This window comes from Macrobrachium nipponense, chromosome 26 (genome assembly GCF_015104395.2).
Source record: "Macrobrachium nipponense isolate FS-2020 chromosome 26, ASM1510439v2, whole genome shotgun sequence".
NCBI lineage: Eukaryota > Metazoa > Arthropoda > Malacostraca > Decapoda > Palaemonidae > Macrobrachium > Macrobrachium nipponense.
This window is the reverse complement of record NC_087215.1, coordinates 26,552,264-26,572,631: the sequence shown is the minus strand read 5'-3', so window position 1 is coordinate 26,572,631 and position 20,368 is coordinate 26,552,264. Positions and strand designations below refer to the sequence as shown.

The window sequence follows — 20,368 nt, the reverse complement described above, 5'->3', positions numbered from 1 at the left end:
AGTATTCCGCAGAGCGGCCAATGTTTTGGTTTCAAATCAGCTGATGGCGAACACGAGTTTGTTTCGCCATATGTAATGCAATTCTGAGCAAATTTTCTTGCTTCTAGTTGGCATAAACGAATATCTAGATACTTGACTTATATAAGACAAGATTATTTTTCCTTATACGACATGTTTTTAGGTGGAAATATGAATTGAATATGTCTTGTCATTGTGAACTTTTTTTTCGTTAACATATTACGTTGGTGGCATGTTTATTGCGTAAAAAAATTACATGATTCCATTTGCAATTTTCCTTTATATCATCGTAATACGAACTTTACGCTATTTATCTTATATCGGTGTGAAAAAACCACCAGTAAAATGTGTTCTTTCAAGCCCAGTAGTTTTGATTAAAATTATTTTATCTACGGTTGTGTTTGATGGCATGCGTTTACTGGAGTTTTATCCTTGTTGCCAATAATAGCCATTAGCAGATTGAACAGTTTTCTCAGCTTCAGTTATAACTAGGTTTAAATTTACCAGTATTATTTCCCAATTGATCTTTGATCTATAGCGAATAAAGTTATTACATTGAGATATCTCACTTCTATTCTACATAACGTCATTTATAACAACTACAGTAATAGCGTACTATAGTATGATAATTGAAATACAAGCCAAACGGATGTTATCAAATTCGGTTGTACTTAGAAAAAAAATAAAATAAAAGTCGTTTCACGTTCGGTTGTTCATGGCTGTACACGTTTATGCAACAAGTATAACGTTAAAACCATACTTTCATCATTCTCTTTTGCTGTTTTTGAACTTATGTAAATAGAAGATGGGATAAAGTTAGGCTATTGTAATTTGGTCTCTCACAAAATCGGATTATCGTGAGACGAATTATCGTGACTTGAACACTACAGCTACCTGTACGTACACTGATAAAACCTTATTATATCTTTACATACTCTAGACACCTAAAGGATTAAAGCTAGGCTTTTTTCACTTTACAGTATTTATAGTACTATAATGTACTGTACAGTAAATTCTATAGATCTACACTGCATAATTGATTGATTATGTATTATATCTGGCATCACATCTGGGTAATTGACACCAAAATAAATTAAATAGAAAAAATTAAATTTTTTATAAATTTCATATAAAAATATCAATAAATATATTATATAAAAATTTTGTTCATATATATAAGTTCTTACATAGACAATCTATGTATAATTTAAATTTGGTTGAGGAGGCCCGCCTCCCTCATATAGATATATAACTGCTCTATATTACAATCCTTTCCAAGAATTGTATCTAGGATAAAATCACCTACTGTCACGACCCCAAGACAGGAACCTATGTCTCAAATTCCCGAATCTGGGTCATTCAATCAGCAAATGCTTCACAGTCAAGGGCACAGTACAGTTCTCGCAAAACAGAGGCTTTTCACAAGACATCAAGAACCCATGTGTGAGTCTTGTATGTCCAATCCTCAATCTGCACAACATCGTTTCTTGTCTCCTTGGGATATTCGGATATGACCAAGGTGACACTGATGACGTGATACTGCGCATTTTTTGATTAGTCAAAATATCCTCCCACTGGGACTGTCAACATTTTTTAACTCTCTGACCTAATAGAGGATACAAATCCCAATATGGTAGTAGGCATCTTGTGGGTTCTGGGGAGCTGACCGCAGACTTTGCAAGTCGGTCAGCTTTCTCATTCCCAGCCACCCCAACATGGGAAGGAACCCAAAAGAACTTTATTTCTTACCCTCTTCTTTATAGTAAAAGCAGCCATTCCAATATATCTAAAATCAGAGGGTTTAAAGGGTTAAAAGATTTTTACTTATTGCGCCATCGCGGGATTAAGGCACCATTTGACTGTCAAGGGCGCTGTTAACTGGTCTAGAATTTCGAAAGGTGTGCGGCGGCCGTAGGCTTTAAAATCGCTTAGTGTCGGCAGCCAGGAACGGGAACCCTGCCGCTAACCGAAGGCCGCCTGTGGTAATGATCAATTCCAGCTAATTCTCTCGGTTCAATGTAGATTGGCTTATGATACGTAATTCAGTACAAAAAGAAATTGAATAACACTAACAAGAGTTAGCCTAGTGTATATGATATTATGGTATATGAATACAGTAGCCTAGCCTACAGTACAGTGTTCCCCCTATTCAGAGGGGATGCGTACCAGCCCCCCCCCCCCCCCCCCCAAATAGCATTTATACCTGTTTTGTTTTTTTTTGTTATAGTTTTGCCACAAAAAGTGCATTTTATGATGAAATTAGATAAAAAAAAAAAAAAAAAAAAAAAAAAAAACAAAAAAAAAAAAAAAAAAAAAAAAAAAACACACCAAGGAATTTGTGGATATTTCTCTAGAAAAACACGGCAAAGACGCGAATTTCCAGCTGATAAAGGGTAGATATGGTTCATAGAGAAATCTACAGATATGTGAGTCAGCGAATGCCGAGAATGAGAATTAGGGGACCACTGTATTAATGTGGGACCACTGTATTATTGGACACAGTGAAGTAAAGCATAACTTTTTAAAAGAGCCAAGGAAAAGATGCATATTCATTATGTTTGTATCTTATGATTGTCTCTCGGCACTTAGGCTAAGTACCAATAACCAGACAATGGCGCCATCTATTAAAAAAATTAATCACAATTTTTTAGAGTAAATTGTATTTTTCCTAGCTATGCAAACTTGAGGTCCTTCACGATAGAACTGCTTTAGGCGTAGCCTGGACATGGCTGATGAAATCTTCAAAAAGGCAGTTCGGTAGTGAACTACCAGTTGAGTCATTGGTAGTCCCTCCAACCAGATGTAAACATTCCAATTTGCTTTTGGCCCAGATAGCAGATTGAGGGGTGGCATGATGTGGGCAGTTAGTGCAAGGACCTGCAGTTTGTGAAACTAGGAAAAATACAATTTACTTTTCAAAAATTGGGATTTGTTCCTATGTGATGTACAAACTCTCGGTCCTTTACGATAGGAAGACTCACTGATTGGTGGGTGGAATCTGAGTGATCCCCAGTGAACTGACTGGGGTTCAGCCTACCTGAGATTTCCTTCCTAGTCATAAGAGTGAGGAAGGGAATCCGGCCACTAACTTTCGACCGGAGTTAAAGAACTACAAGATCATAATCAGTCTTCTCAGTGTACTCATATGGGGGAGGATGTGTCCCCTCTAAGAAAAAGCTAAGAACCATTATGTCAGAGACAATAAGACAAATACAAGTTATGGCTTTGTCTTATGTCTATGTCCCTGTCTTGTGAGGGAAGGGGCAGGTATTTACTTATATTAACTAATCAAAGAAAATATATACGTTACTCCAAGGAGTGTCTTACCTGCATCGACCGTTCGGTCCAGCATGCAATGGTACACATTACCCTCAACCCAGAGGGAAAGAGTAGGATGAAAGGAGAGCCAGTAACACGCACTCATACTGTACGAGGCGAGATGCAATTCTGTCCAGTTAGAGCAGCTGAGTAAGCTACACAACTTGCTGAGCTGCCAGCACTGGTCCCAAGGAAAAAGTGTTCAAGGACCTGTGGGTAATATCCCAAACGTAATGAAGTGTACTGGTTTCGTTGCCAGCAGCAGAGTATGCCTTCCTGATTGTCTCTCAAAGCCAGAAAGCGAAGAGTTGTCAACACTCAGGTTGGAGGTGTCGAGTTCTCTTCAGGTAGCACCCTAGTGCTCCAACGTGAAAAAGCAGCATCTCATCTGGGTCATCATCAATTAAGTCACTCAGGGAGGGGATGGTGAAGGACTTGAATTTGGCGTTAGGAACTGATGGATTCTGAGTCTTCGCTACAAAGTTCGGGACGAAGTCAAACATAACCAATCCTCATCCCCTAGTGTGTTTTACTTCATAAGAGAGACTATAAAACTCGCCTACTCTCTTCGCCGATGCCAGAGCCAGCAAAAAGATGGTCTTGAGGGTCAGATCCCTGTCTGACGACTCTCGGAAAGGCTCATACGGTTCACAAGTCAAGCTCCTTAAGACGAGTCACATCCCACTCAGGGGGCCTGAGTTTTCTGGGTGGGCAAGACCTCTCAAAGCTCCTCATAAGAAGAGATATCTCCATAGAAGAGGAAATATCCACTCCTCGCAATTTCAGGACCAAGGCCAAGGCAGACCTGTAGCCCTTAACTGCAGAGACAGAGAGGAGCTTCTCTCGGTGTAGAAAGACTAGGAAATCTGGTACCTGCTTAAGAGTGGCTCTGAGCAGAGAGACCAACCACAGAAGATGGACAACTTTCCCTGGTAAACTGCTACAGAGAACTGTCTGAGGTATCCTGCCATCTCTGTTGCTGCTTGGCAAGAAAATCCCCTCATTCGTAAGAGATGGTGAATAACCGCCAGGTGTGAAAACAAAGGAACTGTACTGCCAAGTACCATTCTACGTGTGGTTGACACAGATGGTTGTGCCATGGAAGAATCTCTCACAGTGCCTCGGAGAAAAAAGCCAACAGATTGGGATACCAAATGGCCTGTGGCCAGAGCCACCAGGATCATCCGAAGATTGCTGGTGACCAGCACTCTTCGTATCACCACCTTGTGAATCAGACTGAACGGGGGAATAGGCGTAGACTTCGAGGTTGTCCCACAGATGTTGGAATGGGTCCTCTGCAGCTGCCCATGGGTCTAGCATGATGGAGAAGAAAACTAGTTTTCTGTTGTGCTGGGTGGCGAACATGACCACCAATGGATGCCCACATAGGTCAAACAGCCTTTCCGCCACGTTTGGGTGTAGAGACCATTCTGTCCTTATCACCTAATTCTGACAGCTGAGCTTGTCTGCCATTACATTCCTCTTGCCTGGAATGTATCTGGCTGACAGCTCTACCAAGCGCGATGCAGCCCACTCGTGCACCTGCACTGTCAACTGATGCAATGGGAGAGGACCCCGTTTGTTGACATATGCCACCACCGTGGTGTTGTCGCCCATCAACACCACCGAGTGTCCCACCACTCTATCCCAGAACTTTTCGAGGGCTAAGAAAGCCGCCTTGAGTTCCAGAATATTGATGTGAATGTGCTTGTAGTGTCAATTCTACACTCCTGCAGTCAGCAACTCCTCCAGGTGTGTGCCCCAACCCTCGTTCAATGCATCCGAGAACAGAAGCATCTCCAGAGGGGGTGTGCAACTCCACTCCTATTAGGAGGTTCCTTTCATCTAGCCACCAGGCTAAATCCTTCCTCACTTTCTCTGTTAGAGGGATGAGGAAGGATTGACGATCCCGAGCCTGTGACCAACACTCCTTTAGTAACCACTGCAGAGACCGCAGGTGAAGATGCCCATGAGGGACTTAACTTCTCTAGTGACGACAGGTGACCGATCATGACCTGTCAAAGCAGAGCTGGCTGTTCCTGTCGAGACAGAAACATATGAGCTGCCTTTCTGAACTTGCTGATCCTCGAGTCTGCGGGGAAGACTCATGCTGCTACCATGTCGATCAGCATGCCCAGGTACTTTATCCTCTGCTTGGGAATGAGATCCAACTTCTCAAAATTTGGATCGTGACAAAAATTGATAAGTCGATCCCTGTCCTGTAGCAACTGCGAGAGCTTGCTTGCCAGGACTAGCCAACCATAAAGATACCTCAAGAGACGTATCCCGACAGAGTGGGCCCAAGCTGACACTCATGTGAACACCCGAGGGGCGGTCAAAAGTCCCAACAGTCCTGAACTGGAACACCGTCCCCTCGAGGATAATACGAAGGTACTTCCTGGAGGACTGATGGATGGGTATCTGAAAATACACATCCTTCAGGTCCATCAAAAGCATGAAGTTCCTCTCCCTGATAGAGGCGAGCACGGAATATGCCGTCTCCATCTTGAACCGGATCTGGCAAACGAATTGGTTCAGGGGTGAGAGATTTGTCACTTGGTCTTCAGGCCCCATAGCCTTCTCCACCACGAAAAGACGGCTGTAGAACCCTAGTGACAGATCTCTAACACTTTCCACAGCTCTCATGCTCAGCATTGATAGCACTTCTTCGAGTGCCAGATCCTTGGCAGAACCAGGGTTGTATGTCCGAAGATGGACTAGACGGTTCGGTGAGGCCCACCGATGGCCTCAGCTGAGGGGGAACACGGGCCCTAGCATTTCCCCCTCTTCCTCTTTCGCTTACTTCCCTTCCAGCAAGAGAAGGGTGGCTGATGATCCCCTTTTGGAGCAAAGGAGGAAGGCTGGGTCTTTCCTCACTCCCCTTTAGATGGAGTGGGGGCGGAGGAAGAGCTAGCTTGGCTCTGAGTCCTAGCCGCAGTTGCAGGAGACGGCCCAGATGTCTTGGCAACTGCCTGGTGGACAAGACGATCGCTGTCTTCAGCTCTACGCTTGTCTACCGCAGCATCCACCATACCTCTAAGAAAGAGAGAGGAGGAACCCAGCAATGGTCCATTCCTAAGACCCAATGCCAACTTGGACCACCGACCTGGTTTGCCCACAGGTTTGTAGTCTGGTGGGCAAGGTAGGATATAGCCCCACCGCCAGACTGACAGTCTCCCGAAAGCCGAGTCTTCCCCAGGAATTATTGGTCCCGAAGAAGCAGCAACTTTGGATACTGTGAGGGACCACAGATCCAGCCAAGAGATGGCCTGGAAAGCTGCCATAGCAGTAGCCTCCAAAGCCGTTGCTTAATGCTGCCTGAACCAAAGGTTCTCTGACAGAAAGTGCAGCAGAGGCAAGCCGGGAGTTAGCCGTACTAGCTCCGGGTCAACCTATTTAGTCTGCAGAGGGTTCTCCAAGGGCAAATAGAATCGCCTCTGTCGAGGTAGAGGAGAGGGAAGCAGTTTGTCCGATCTGCTGGCCCTAAGTGAACTCTCTTGCTCCCTAACAAGATTGTTTACCTGGCCAAACACACTCTCGGACAAGGAAGACCAAGGTTACACCACAGAAGCTCAGGGTTCCTTCTTAAGACCCCAGAACGACTCTTAACTGCGAAGGGCAGTCAGAGGGAGCTACCATCAATCCCTCCCCTAGGTCATTGTACTGACAGATCAGCACAATGACCTCGGCAAAAGACCTCTGAATCTCGGGAGTTTCTGCGTCCTGGGGAAAAAAGTTAAGTATATCTTAGTTTTACCAGACCACTGAGCTGATTAACAGCTCTCCTAGGGCTGGCCCAAAGGATTAGATATATTTACATGGCTAGGAACCAATTGGTTACCTAGCAACGGGACCTACAGTTTACTGTGGGATCTGAACCACATTATATCGAGAAATGAATTTCTATCACCAGAAATAAATTCCTCTGGTTCCGCGTTGGCTGAGCGGAGGATCGAACTTCGGACCACTGAATTGGTAGCCAAGCGCGAAATCCACTCGTCCAACGAGGAACTGCGTCCTGGGGAGCATCAAGTCCTTCCAGGGTGAGTCCCTCCCTTGATCCTCTTCCTTCAGAGGGAAGAACCTCAACAGACCCCCCATGATCTCCTCAAACCAGTTGAGCGTACGATAAATCTTGGGTTCTAAGACCGAACCAGGAACGTACACTTTCGAGGCCGAACTGAGAGGAGAACACTCCCCATAGTTCCCCCTGGTCGCCTCACTCCTTCTGGTGCATCCCGAGGAAGTTGAAGGGACAGATGAGGAATATCTGACGCTTCCACTCGGTCTACGGTGATGATCGATTCACAGGTCTAGAGGAGTGTTTCCCCTGTGGAGAAGCACTCCTCCGTGGACGGTAGCAATGCTCTCTCACATCAGGGGAAGCACCACTCAAGGCCTGGACAGAACAGCCATGTTCGGGTGACCGTCAATCGGGCGAAGAATAGCATTCACCAGCATGACGAGAGCGGGTACTGTCCCCACAACACGTCACAGTCACCGAGGAGGCCAAAACCTCTCAAGAAGACTAAATAGAGGCCTTCCTACCAGTCTCGTCGCGTGCACCAACAGGAGCGTCACGTCACCCCTGGGAGCCAAGTGATCACTACATGAGCGATCATCAGCAAGGCACCTGAATGACTTGCCCATTCCCTCCGCACTGTGCCCGAGTAGTGACAGTGAGCAGACTCGTCGTCACAGACTCTAGCTGCACGCTCACTGGCAGATGAGCGTACACTCAGGGAAACTCGCAGACAAGAACCCAAGAAGGTCCCGGTCCTGGAGGCAGAACCTCTAGGACTAGGTGCAGAAGTACCAGCCATAAAGTAAACTTCTCAGGTCCCTGCCCTGCACACCCCTGGGGGCGGCAGGGCGGTTTCCTTTCCCGAAGGAACGGGAGGGAGGACCAGCGGAAGGGCCACCTGTCTCACCAAACGGCTAGACAGAGCCTTAGAAGTCCCAGAACTCAACTTCTTAGGAAGGGGGGAGACAGCCTTTTTCTCCCTCAGCGGGAGAGCCTCAGAAAAAGCAGTGGAGGAGGCGGCAGACAACGAAGATGAATATGAAGACGATGGCACCTTTTGCTTCTTCTTTGACTTCTTCTTTGTCAGCTTCCTCAGAACAGCAGTCAGATCCCCCATCCAGGGTGCCACTGGGCCAGCTGTCAAAACAACAGGCTCCAGAGCAGTTTGGACCGGGGGCGCCGACACCACAGCGGCACTCGCATGGTCAGGAACAGGTACAGCAACAGGCATGGGAACAGAGGACGGGCGGTCTCTGGGGTCTATCATAATTGGCTGGGGGAGAGAAGACTAAGTAGCCTGGAGGAGGCAGAAATGGTTCCGTCTTCGAAGTATGCAGCACCAAAGACACGACCACAGGTGTTACTGTGGTTACGTGTTGGGTATATACCAGGAGAGGCGGTGCCACATACACAGGCATTGAGAGAGTCGTCAATGTCTCCGCAGCCGCACCATGAGTCACAGGGGCTGACAAAAAAATTATTCATCAGCCCCTGGAGAGACGGAGTGCCAGGTAAATTCAACTTCACCCATGCCTGAGGGAGCAAAAGTCGGGTTAGTGGTGGGAACTCCTGTTCCCTTCGAAGGAGAAAGATCCCCTCAAGAGCAAACAAAAGCTCTTGAATACAGCCCCTGGTCGGCATGCCTTCCCCCCCCCCCCCCCCCCTTCACGCTTGATCAAGCGAAGATGCGGACGGAGACACTTCCCAGAAGGGGAAATAGCTAGATGGGGGAACTTATGCAGAGAGAGAAAGGAAGACAAAGGATTACCCACCAACAGAGTCGACAGGGGGCATGTAACCTTCTGACAAAGCCTTGGAAGACTTCCCTCGAGATCACTTCCTCCCCTCGTATCACCCCCACTGCTCCGCCAACCAAGAGCTATAAGTATCACAATTATTATCCTAAGAACACACGCCCTCAGCACTTCACGCAGAGGACGTGAGGATCCACTTCCACTTTGGAGCGGAAACTACCGCAATTTCTGCCCCCCAACTCCAGGGGACACGTGATGCGAGGATGGAGGGTGACAAGGCTTTTCCAAATTTTGGGTTTGTATGCTAAAAAAAGCAAACAGCAAAACACTTTCATACAGAAAAGACACAACAAAGAAAGGACTCACAGATTCTAACAAGCAGACTTTTGGTGCAATGTAGAAAACAAGAAATCACATTTCTATTCATCTAGTTTAATTGTAAATTTCAGGGCATATTTCATCTACGGCAAAATAGTTTAGAATGCAAAAATCGGCCTTCTAACTGTCTGAGTTTCAAGTTCATTTGAATTTTAGGTAAAATACAGAAATCAAGATATCACATTTCTATTCACTTGATTACATTATAAATTTCATATGTCAAAATAGTTTTAGTGGAAAAATCAGCCTTCTAACTGGAATAATTTTATAGTTATTACAAAATAAGCATAATTTTTTCTTTTGCCATTTTCTCAAAACTTGGAACTCGAATTTCTAACTAATTCTCTGCGCAAAATTTCACTATAACTTTGAATCATAACGAAGTTATAAACACTTAAATAGGGCCTTGTGGTGTCAGCGCCCCTTAAAATAGTACAAGTACTCATTGTAGCCCTTACATCTATCACACAATCACAGTGACTTGTTTATTCAATACCAATTACTGCATTAATTTGTATATATCAAAAAGAAACTACACTTCAATATATAATTTGCAAAGTATGGAGTCTAATCATGAAAAGGAAAACAAAAGCACAACTAGTATTTCTTACAATATGAAAAACAACTTACATCTAAGAGAACGAGAAGACGAAGTGGTAGGGGCATCACCATTGGTGTCCATGTCTGCGTACAGCTGAGCAAGTTCAGAGGTCTTCTCTCTTCTTTTTCTCTCTGGTTTAACCTCAGGTTTCATTTCCTGCAAGGTAATATTGATGCAAAATAGGGTTTCATTTCATGCTAAGTGATGTTAATTATAAATATCTACTGTAGAAACATAAAACTTACAAAATCTTAATCTCTGAATCATTAATGCCTGATATTAGTCTGGCTGCTACCCAAGATATTTGTGAAATGTTTAACTACCCAAATTAAGAAAGAGCATAAAAATGTCAAAAAGAATTTTGCCATTCCTAAATTGTGCATCAACATTCAAACATCCTAATTCTAATGAAGAAAATCCAACCCAACAACAATCTAGCACACCTTTTCATGACTACTATTAACATTCTCTTCTGATGTCGACGACCTTGATGATATAACCTCGGGCTCATCTTCTTGTTCTGCTTCATTTTCAATTTCGGCATCATTTTCTATGATTTCAGCTTCATTACTATTTTCATTCTCATTAACTGGTTGTGCTGGTTCTCCTCCCTCCCCATTGGTCTGTTCCTCAGCCTCGGCCTCAGCCTCCTCAGAAGGGTATCCTCCATACATTGCTAATAATTGTTCAATGGGAATCTCCTGTTCCTGGGGCAAAGATGGTGCCTTTTAGTCATTATACAGGTTAAGACTTTCTGCGTATCATCATCAAAACTGAAAAGAGCATTTCACATATATTCCAGAAAAATAAATTTACATAAGAAAACAATGAGAAAAACAGAGTCAAAATAATCTCAATTGGATAAGTAGACATGGATGGATAACTAAATACAAAATAATGACTACAAGAACCCTTCTTACGAAGGTTCCTCCCTCAAGGCAATGAGAAAATAAGAGAATGCCAAATGACGCTGCCCACCTTTTGTAAATTGTTGATCTCCTCTTCCTGATCACTCCCTTCTTCCATACCCTCTTCCTCATCTAGTGTTCTTTCATCATCGTATTCATCTACTAACATTTCAGCCGTAGGTTCAAATTCACCATCGCCAACATCACTTTCACTACCAACAGGCGCTGTCGTCTCCTTTTGTTGCTGTGGATTGAAATCTTATATTAAAGCACTAAAATCAAACATTCCAATTAACTACTGCATAAAACATACACCTGAGATATGAAAAAGCAGTACTTCAACCTTGTCGAAAGCAACTGTCATGTAGTAATTGTAGTAGTATTGACCATTCTAAGAGGTGGCTAAAATTTCCCTAAAGTGATTGTCTTACCATGTAGGAAACAAATCAAGTATCAGCAATGACTAGCATGATAATATTACCATATACAGTACCCTCCATGAGAATGGTAGTTTTTTTCATTACATCACTATATATTTGCATTACCCTCAAGATATCTATAGCTTATGTACAACACTACTCCCACAGACAAATTTCAATTATCCTCTTCAATTTTTATAGAATATGGAAATGTAAAAATCTTATAAGAATCCCAAAAATTCTATTAAAATGACAATTTAAACAATTACCAAACACCCACGATTGATTCCTATAAAAAAAAATTGCTAGGATCAGTTTACTAGATAAAAACCCAGATAAACCACTTCTCTAAAATAGCATCCAGTTTCTAACAGTTGTAAATTAAACAAACAATTGTTCTTTATACATAAAAATGGAAAATCCAAATGCTATGAATACAACTAATACAAACCCTTATCTCTAACTATTTCTGGTACAAGATTTCACCAACCCACCATAAACAGTAACTGTATACCAAATCCCCCTGGGTGGGAGTGGAGAAGGAAGAGCTATAATGATGTAGCAAAATAAACAAACGTTTTCCCAATCAACAAGAAATTCTGGAATATTTGCATATCTCAGGACACAAATAATGAAAAATGGGAGCATAACTACCAAACTATACCTAAACCAACCAAACCATTCCTTATTATCCCATTATCGTGCAATTAAAATTTCTTATGCTTTGGTAAGAATCTGTCAAAAAATAAAGTGCTTTAGCTTTTCTTAGAGTAGAAAATAAAGCATATAAAATCAAAAGACATCAATATTAAAATAAGAAAATTTAAAAACTGGGTAAATGAAAAAAAAATTTAAGTCGTGCTTGGCTACGTATTTTGCAACTTTTCCTTCTTCATTCATCAAAATATTTGACAGGTTTTGATCCTTTGATTATCCGTATTTGCACTGGCTGCTAGCACTACAGCACCCCAATGTGAAAAAAACATGATGAAAGCACTGCTTAGATGCACAGCACACAGAGAAATCGGTACTGTGAAAGGGTAGGCCAGGGTGGTGAGTGTCTTCGGTAGGAAGGGATGGGGGGGGAGGCATACTGACTGACTTGGGATAGCTTTGTTGGGGAAGGCTTGAACGACCCTCATCTGCTTGGGAGCATTCACAAGTCTTTAATTTAAAAGCATCATAAAATATATTTTTGCATATTTTGTTTACTGCTTTGAGTGTTTGGGTAACATTGTGGGGGGTGGGGGTAGGCTTGGGCAAGTGCATTTGGGGTAGGAACGCTAAGTGAGGAGGGTTGGGCAGGCCCTTGTATGCTTGAGGGCTTCAGTGACCGTTATTTTATCACATTCTCTCATAATCCTCCCCTTCTCACTCCCATCTCCCCAGCCTCCAATGGATAACTCCAACAGGGACAATGAATTAATAAGTACTTTGATTTTAATATTCAATAAGCATTTCTGAACTGAAAAAGATTGTGAAGTTACTTATCAGGAAAAACTGCCCCACTATGCTGTGTCTGAACCTTTCTTGCCCATCAATGTCAATATCTCTATTATGCATGTGTACATGTGTGTGAAAAGATACGTATGTACACATCTATAGCATACACAAATTTTTTAATCCTTACTCGTCCAAAACACAACATAATCTACTTCAACTTAGGCAAAAGAACTCAACATCTGTTATCTTCTTTCTTCAAGTTGCTCAAGTTCAATGGAAGAACATAATAGATTTTTCAATAACTAAGTATTTTCTGCAAATTTCCAATATCCATGAAGACCTTGCATGTTTTACTTCGGATAGTTGAGGGATAGAGCATTTCTATCTAGAATACTTGTAGTACTACCTAAATTGTGAAAACTGAAGCAATGTAAATTACTGATTGAGAAGTTCACAAGTCAAAAAGATCTGATCAAAAGTAAATTAAGCAAGGTGCAAGGCAACTAGGAAGTAAAGGAGTGGTGGTTGGCATGTCTACTCTGTAATGCATAAGTGGTACAATACTCCATGGTGTCTACCCAAGACAAAGAAGCAGGTTTAAAAAAACAAAACAAACATGCTGCAGTAATCAGTTCATAATTAAGATGACCTAACCTAACCAAATGATTGAATTCATCTCCACAAAAACCAATAAATATATAGAAATTTCATCTACAAATCCCATAATAGCCTGGAATTGATTTCCAATTTAATAAAAGCCTAGGTACATTCTTATATAGAACTAAAATTACCTTTCCTAAGAAAAATAGCTGTTGGACCTATAGAGGATCATGTCAAGATTAACAAACCCACATTTTTCAAGATAATATATGATATATATATATATATATATATATATATATATATATATATATATATATATATATATATATATATATATAAATCTAAGTGGTACAATATTGTCTTGAAAAATAGTGGGTTTTAATCTTGACATGATCCGACCTATATTTTGGTTAAGGGAAATTCTTTACTGCCCCACAGGGTGAAGGGAGAGTGAGGGTGGGGGAGGGGAGAACCAACAACCAAAGGCATACAGTATGTATTATTCATATAGTAGGATATTCACTTGGGTTGCAAAGATTACAAGGACAGGCAAAAGCAACTTTGGTCATGTTAGAACCTAGCCATTCCAAAGTGGGCTAATTCTAATTGGTCATGCTCCAGTTATAAACTAGATTCAAGATGTTACAGTATATAATCCAGATTATCAAAAGATTTTTTAACCTTTATAAAAGTGAAGTCGACAATTCCCAAACATTTTCTTCAAAGGCTGTAACATAATGGTTGTGGTATATAATATGGATAACCACCACACTTAACTAATTATATTTCAAATGTTTTCATATTATTTCAAAAAAAATTTTCTACAATGCTACTTTTATTAGTAATGAATAGTTGATATAAGATGTATATAGTGCAAAATTATAACTACTGTTTGTGGATATGTGATGCCATATTAGGTCGTCTAGGAGGAGGGTTAGGGTGGAATGCAGAGTGAGGGGTCACATCTTACTTGTGGGGGGGGGGGGGGGGTCCAAAAGAGGAAATGACACCCAGGCCAAGTTAGGTAAAGGTAAGGCCTATGAGGTCATACTCCCTCTGAAATACCTACGAGGCCTACAGTACGTAACCCTGTTCCCTCGCTCTGCATTCACAGAACAAGTTGCAACTTTAAGATTAAAAATCAACAAGACAAATATTATGGCCTAAACAATCAAAACTTCTTTATGGAAAATTTTAACTTAATATATATATAGCTATAGGCTATGTATGTATGGTTTACATTTGGGCAAAAAGACTTTCAGAGATAGTTCAAGGTTGAGACAAAACTCTAGGCCTACTTAATTAAGAGGAGTAAAACCAGTATATGCACACCATATCCCTTTCATAAGCCTATAGTACTCCAAATAAATCTGGTTTACCGTGTTCTGCCTAACCTACCTTCAATATGATTAGGAATCTATCAACCTCACCCCCAAAAAAATGTAAAAAAAACGGTAGCCTACCAATGCTTCCTAAAGTACTACCTAAAGCAACTCGTATGGGCAGCCAGCACTAAAATTGGCCTCCGCAGACGCAAATGAAATCAAAGGGCGACCTCGCCGTTCGCACGAACACCCGCAACACCTAACCCGAACCGATAGGCCTACGCGAGCTTTGTTTAAATCCCAAGGACTGTGCTTGCCTTCGTCGGCGTACCCTAGCTCGGACGCCGAACGCCGCAATGGTTCCCCGCCATGCAAAAGCAAGCAAGCAAAAGCAAGCCTTGCTTGAACGGCACCGCTGCGAAATTAAGAGCTCCTACAAGCGGCCTCGGGGGGTGAATAAATATCGCTTATCTTCCGAGCAAGCGGCGCTTATCGGCCCGACGACGACGATGCTAGGCCTATACGAGGTCTCTCTCTCTCTCTCGCCCGCCCTCACCGTAGGCCTCGAAAGGGAGACTCTCTCTCGATCACGTCTTCGGGAACCGAAACAGCGAAGTGAAGAAGGAAGAACGGGACGAGAAGAACGAGATCGCGGAGAGGCGAAAGACGGAAGAAATTTACCAAAAATCGGGAAGAAAAGCGTCGTCTCGGTCGCGAACTAATAGTAATCTTCCTTGATAGAGATAATAGGAGAGGGAGGAGGGCCGCCACCACTCCCCAACCCCCCCAACTATAAAGACGCCCCTCCTCCATTCCCCTCCCCCCAACCTACCACCCAAAGCAGCGTTCTCCTAGGCCGCCGATATTCTTCCCTGTGTTGGGTCCTGACAGCTTTCACAGGGAACGACCGGTTGCAGGGCGATTCGCGTCGTGGTCAACGACAATTTGGTCGTTCGGGGATTGCGTATAAGGTCACTTGGCCCCACTGTTCCCCCCCAACCCACCAGTCGTCATCACCTCCTCCACACTGTAAACAAAAGCGAATTTCTCCCGTTTCCTCCTCCTCTTTCTCTCTTCCTCTTCCCTCTTCTCCTATTCGGCAATTATACCTAAATTAACTAAGCTCAACACTCCAATGACTTCACTCCCGAACTAATGAGTTCAACTAATGACAAACAAATTGATCAAACTTCTTCACCTCCGCCGCCATGATGGTTTCTCGCTAGCGGGGGAGACGCTGCTGGGATTCTAACTGGGGTGTAACGCGACGCGCCATTGGTCGAGAAACGTCCTCTCAAGAAAAGCACTTCTGATTGGTCCGATGTCGACCAATCGTGACGTTGAGGCAAAATTTAGGGCGGATAATTTAAACTTGTGTCATCGTGATGATATTTGAAAAACTGAGGGATGTTTGTCTATTTATTGAATAACTGCAATATTAATTATATCAACAAAATTATACTTTGGGTAATTTTAAAGCCAAAATTAATTTATGAAGTTCACAATGACGATTTCTGTTATCAAAGCTTACATATATCGGATTTTATGGGGAAAAAGCAAGAGTATGCAAAATTTTCAATTTAATGTTTGTCTTTTATAAGAAAAAATACTCTAACATATATTAGTAGGCTCTTTTCTTCAACCATGACTCAGGCCACCTGAAGATGGGATCTTCAGCTGTCGTCTTTTTTTTCTTTTTTTCTTTTTTTTTGCCAGCGCCATACAGTCCGGAGACAGGGGGCTTTATTATTTTTTATTTATTTATTTTTTTATTTATTTTACTGTAAAAGTTCGTTCTAGTTTTGATGACTTTGCATTGTTGTCTTCCGTGAGCCTAAAACTCGGGGCATAATAATACCAATCTCTAGGGTCGCGAGGAACTGCACTGCAGGTGCTGAGCGAACTTGTAGCTCTAGGGAAGACATGGTCACTAAAGATAAGAAGAAAATAACAATCTCTAATCTTCCAAACGACATTATCAGACCTGAACCCCAATGACTCAAAGTGAAAGGATTAGCTATAGAGAAACAACATTGGTCTATTACCGATGTATCTTAAATTGCGCAGAGCCCATTTTGAATACTAAAAGCTTTTCAGCTACATATGAAGTCGCTAGATGAAGTCACGCCCCGAAATAGTGACTTGGAAAAACAAGGTATACATTATACATTCCTACAGTAAACGCGAAGTTAGGATAAACATAAGAACGCAGGGCTAAAAACTAAAGGTGCCGGTGGTCTTTGAAATGGGCATTCTTCGACGTGAGGCCACCTTGGGAAAAGTTGTGACTAAAAGCAGGGCTGAACAACAGAACAATTGTCTTGTTGAGGTTGTCCCATATATATATATTATATATATATATATATATATATATATATATATGTGTGTGTGTGTGTGTGTGTGTGTGTGTGTGTGTGTGTGTGTGTGTGTGTGTGTGACACTTGTTCAGTGTTGTTCAACCCTGTTTTAGCCACCACATTTTTCAAGGTGGTCTCAAATATTGTGTGTGTGTGTGTCAGAACTTCATCATCATCTCCGTCAGTGTCACGTGACACAACGACATTGCGAAACTACGCCACTCACATCCTTCCTGTGGTTTATCTTTCACTAATCCCCACTTACCTCTATAGCTTCCTTTCTCGTAGTATTCATCCACTCACATCTGGGTCGTCCAACTCCACGTAAGTAGGTACTACTATTGAAACTACTACTACTACTTTGAATAGTAGTACTTACCTACGTCCAACTCCACGTAGGTAGGTACTACTATTCAAAGTAGTAGTAGTAGTAGTACTACTACTACTACTATTACTTTGAATAGTAGTACCTACCTACGTGGAATTGGACGTAGGTAGGTACTACTATTCAAAGTAGGATCCTGGTTCAAAGGACGTGTCCAAGCTATCTACGTATCTTCACCTTCATTATCCCATCTATACTTGTGGAAGTCTCCCTGAAGATATCGTGCAACTGGAACTTCAAAAGTCCAAGCGAAGATGCAGTGTATTACTACCCTGGTGCGATTCTCCTTGCATTTTAGTGCGCTTTTATCTGTTTACTAATTTATTGATCTGTATTTTTTCTTTGTAATAATGAGATCTCTTCTACCTGTGTTTCCTTGTACCGTCTCTTACTTCCTAATGAGCCCCATATTCTTTGAAAGCTTGGGTTTCATGTCATTATTGTCTCTGTGGGCTTGACCCATATAAATAAGGTTTATATTCTGAATGATAATAATAATAATAATAAAATAATAATAATAATAATAATAATAATAATAATAATAATAATAATAATAATAATAACAATCAAAATGGTAATGAAGAACAGTAAGAGAAGGAAAACCAACCTAAGTATGGCATGGATAGACTATAAGAAAGCCTTCGACATGATACCACACATGGCTAATAGAATGCCTGAAAATATATGGGGCAGAGGAAAACACCATCAGCTTCCTCAAAAAATACAATGCACAAACTGGAAGACAATACTTACAAGCTCTGGAATAAGACTAGCAGAGGTTAATATCAGGAGAGGGATCTTCCAGGGCGACTCACTGTCCCCACTACTCTTCGTAGTAGCCATGATTCCCATGACAAAAATACTACAGAAGATGGATGCCGGGTACCAACTCAAGAAAAGAGGCAACAAAATCAACCATCTGATGTTCATGGACGACATCAAGCTGTATGGTAAGAGCATCAAGGAAATAGATACTCTAATCCAGACTGTGAGGATTGTATCTGGGGACATCAGGATGGAGTCAACATACAAAAAGGCAAAGTAACGAGAACTGAAGGGATAAAGCTACCAGATGGGAGCAACATCAAACACATAGATGAGACTGGATACAAATACCTGGGAATAATGGAAGGAGGGGACATAAAACACCAAGAGATGAAGGACACGATCAGGAAAGAATATATGCAGAGACTCAAAGCGATACTCAAGTCAAAACTCAATGCCGGAAATATGATAAAAGCCATAAACACATGGGCAGTGCCAGTAATCAGATACAGCGCAGGAATAGTGGAATGGACGAAGGCAGAACTCCGCAACATAGACCAGAAAACTAGGAAACATATGACAATACACAAAGCACTACACCCAAGAGCAAATACGGACAGACTATACATAACACGAAAGGAAGGAGGGAAAGGACTGCTAGGCATAGAGGACTGCGTCAACATCGAGAACAGAGCACTGGGGCAATATCTGAAAACCAGTGAAGACGAGTGGCTCAAGAGTGTATGGGAAGAAGGACTGATAAAAGTAGACGAAGACCCAGAAATATACAGAGACAGGAGAATGACAAACAGAACAGAGGAATGGCACAACAAACCAATGCACGGACAATACATGAAACAGACTAAAGAACTGGCCAGCGATGGCACATGGCAATGGTTACAGAGGGGAGAGCTCAAGAAGGAAACTGAAGGAATGATAACAGCGGCACAAGATCAGGCCCTAAGAACCAGATATATCCAAAGAACGATAGATGGAAATAACATCTCTCCCATATGTAGGAAGTGCAATACGAAAAATGAAACCATAAACCACATAGCAAGCGAATGTCCGGCACTTGCACAGAACCTGTACTAAAAGAGGCATGATTCAGTTGCAAAAGCCCTCCACTGGAACCTGTGCAAGAAACATCAGCTACCCTGCAGTAATAAGTGGTACGAGCACCAACCTGAGGGAGTGATAGAAAACGATCAGGCAAAGATCCTCTGGGACTATGGTATCAGAACAGATAGGGTGATACATGCAAACAGACCAGACGTGACGTTGATTGACAAAATCAAGAAGAAAGTATCACTCATTGATGTCGCAATACCATGGGACACCAGAGTTGAAGAGAAAGAGAGGGAAAAAATGGATAAGTATCAAGACCTGAAAATAGAAATAAGAAGGATATGGGATATGCCAGTGGAAATTGTACCCATAATCATAGGAGCACTAGGCACGATCCCAAGATCCCTAAAAAAGAATCTGGAAAAACTAAAGGCTGAAGTAGCTCCAGGACTCATGCAAAAGAGTGTGATCCTAGAAACGGCGCACATAGTAAGAAAAGTGATGGACTCCTAAGGAGGCAGGATGCAACCCGGAACCCCACAATATAAATACCACCCAGTCGAATTGGAGGACTGTGATAAAGCAAAAAAAAAAATAATAAATAAATAAAAAAATAAAAAAAAAATAATAATAATATGGAATTACCGTAATTTTCATTATGGTATCGTTTCTAATTGTATTCTGTCCAGGGGCGTCGTTTCATTTTTGTTTTTGAGGGAGGGGGGAAGGGTTAGAGGAATAATAGTTTAAAGGTTTAACTGAGCACCCGCCCCCCATCCTGAAAAGAGGGCAGGGTGGCGTGCGAAGACACTTGTAAAGGAAATTTGAAGAATTTTTACTCCTTAAAAAAATGCTGTACATCAAATTTTGAGGTAATAAATGGAGTTGAAAAGGTAGTGGAAATTTCTAAACAAATCAAGTTATAAACTATAGTATTGGTCCTAGAATATCTGCAATTTAACATGTTGCATTACATATAGCTCACTAATTCACAAGGGTTAT

General features: G+C 42.1%; 1 protein-coding gene across 9 annotated transcripts in view; it reads right to left on the bottom strand.

Moving 5' to 3' along the window:
* LOC135200085 (mesoderm induction early response protein 1-like) overlaps nt 1–16,110 on the bottom strand; it is a 73,382-nt gene extending 57,272 nt beyond the window's left edge. For 2 of the 9 annotated variants that reach the window (XM_064228395.1, XM_064228389.1), the window contains exons 1-4: nt 15,990–16,110; nt 11,072–11,245; nt 10,537–10,800; nt 10,123–10,249 (exon numbers count right to left, since the gene is read on the bottom strand). In XM_064228395.1, coding sequence (XP_064084465.1) covers nt 10,123–10,249; nt 10,537–10,800; nt 11,072–11,245; nt 15,990–16,001 — 577 coding nt within the window. In that variant the 5' untranslated portion in view covers nt 16,002–16,110. Of the gene's footprint in view, nt 1–10,122; nt 10,250–10,536; nt 10,867–11,071; nt 11,246–15,108; nt 15,338–15,623; nt 15,881–15,900 lie in introns of those variants that run through there. The other 7 variants (XM_064228387.1, XM_064228388.1, XM_064228392.1 and 4 more) reach the window with 7 other exon arrangements.
* Nucleotides 16,111–20,368: the final 4,258 nt, after the last annotated feature.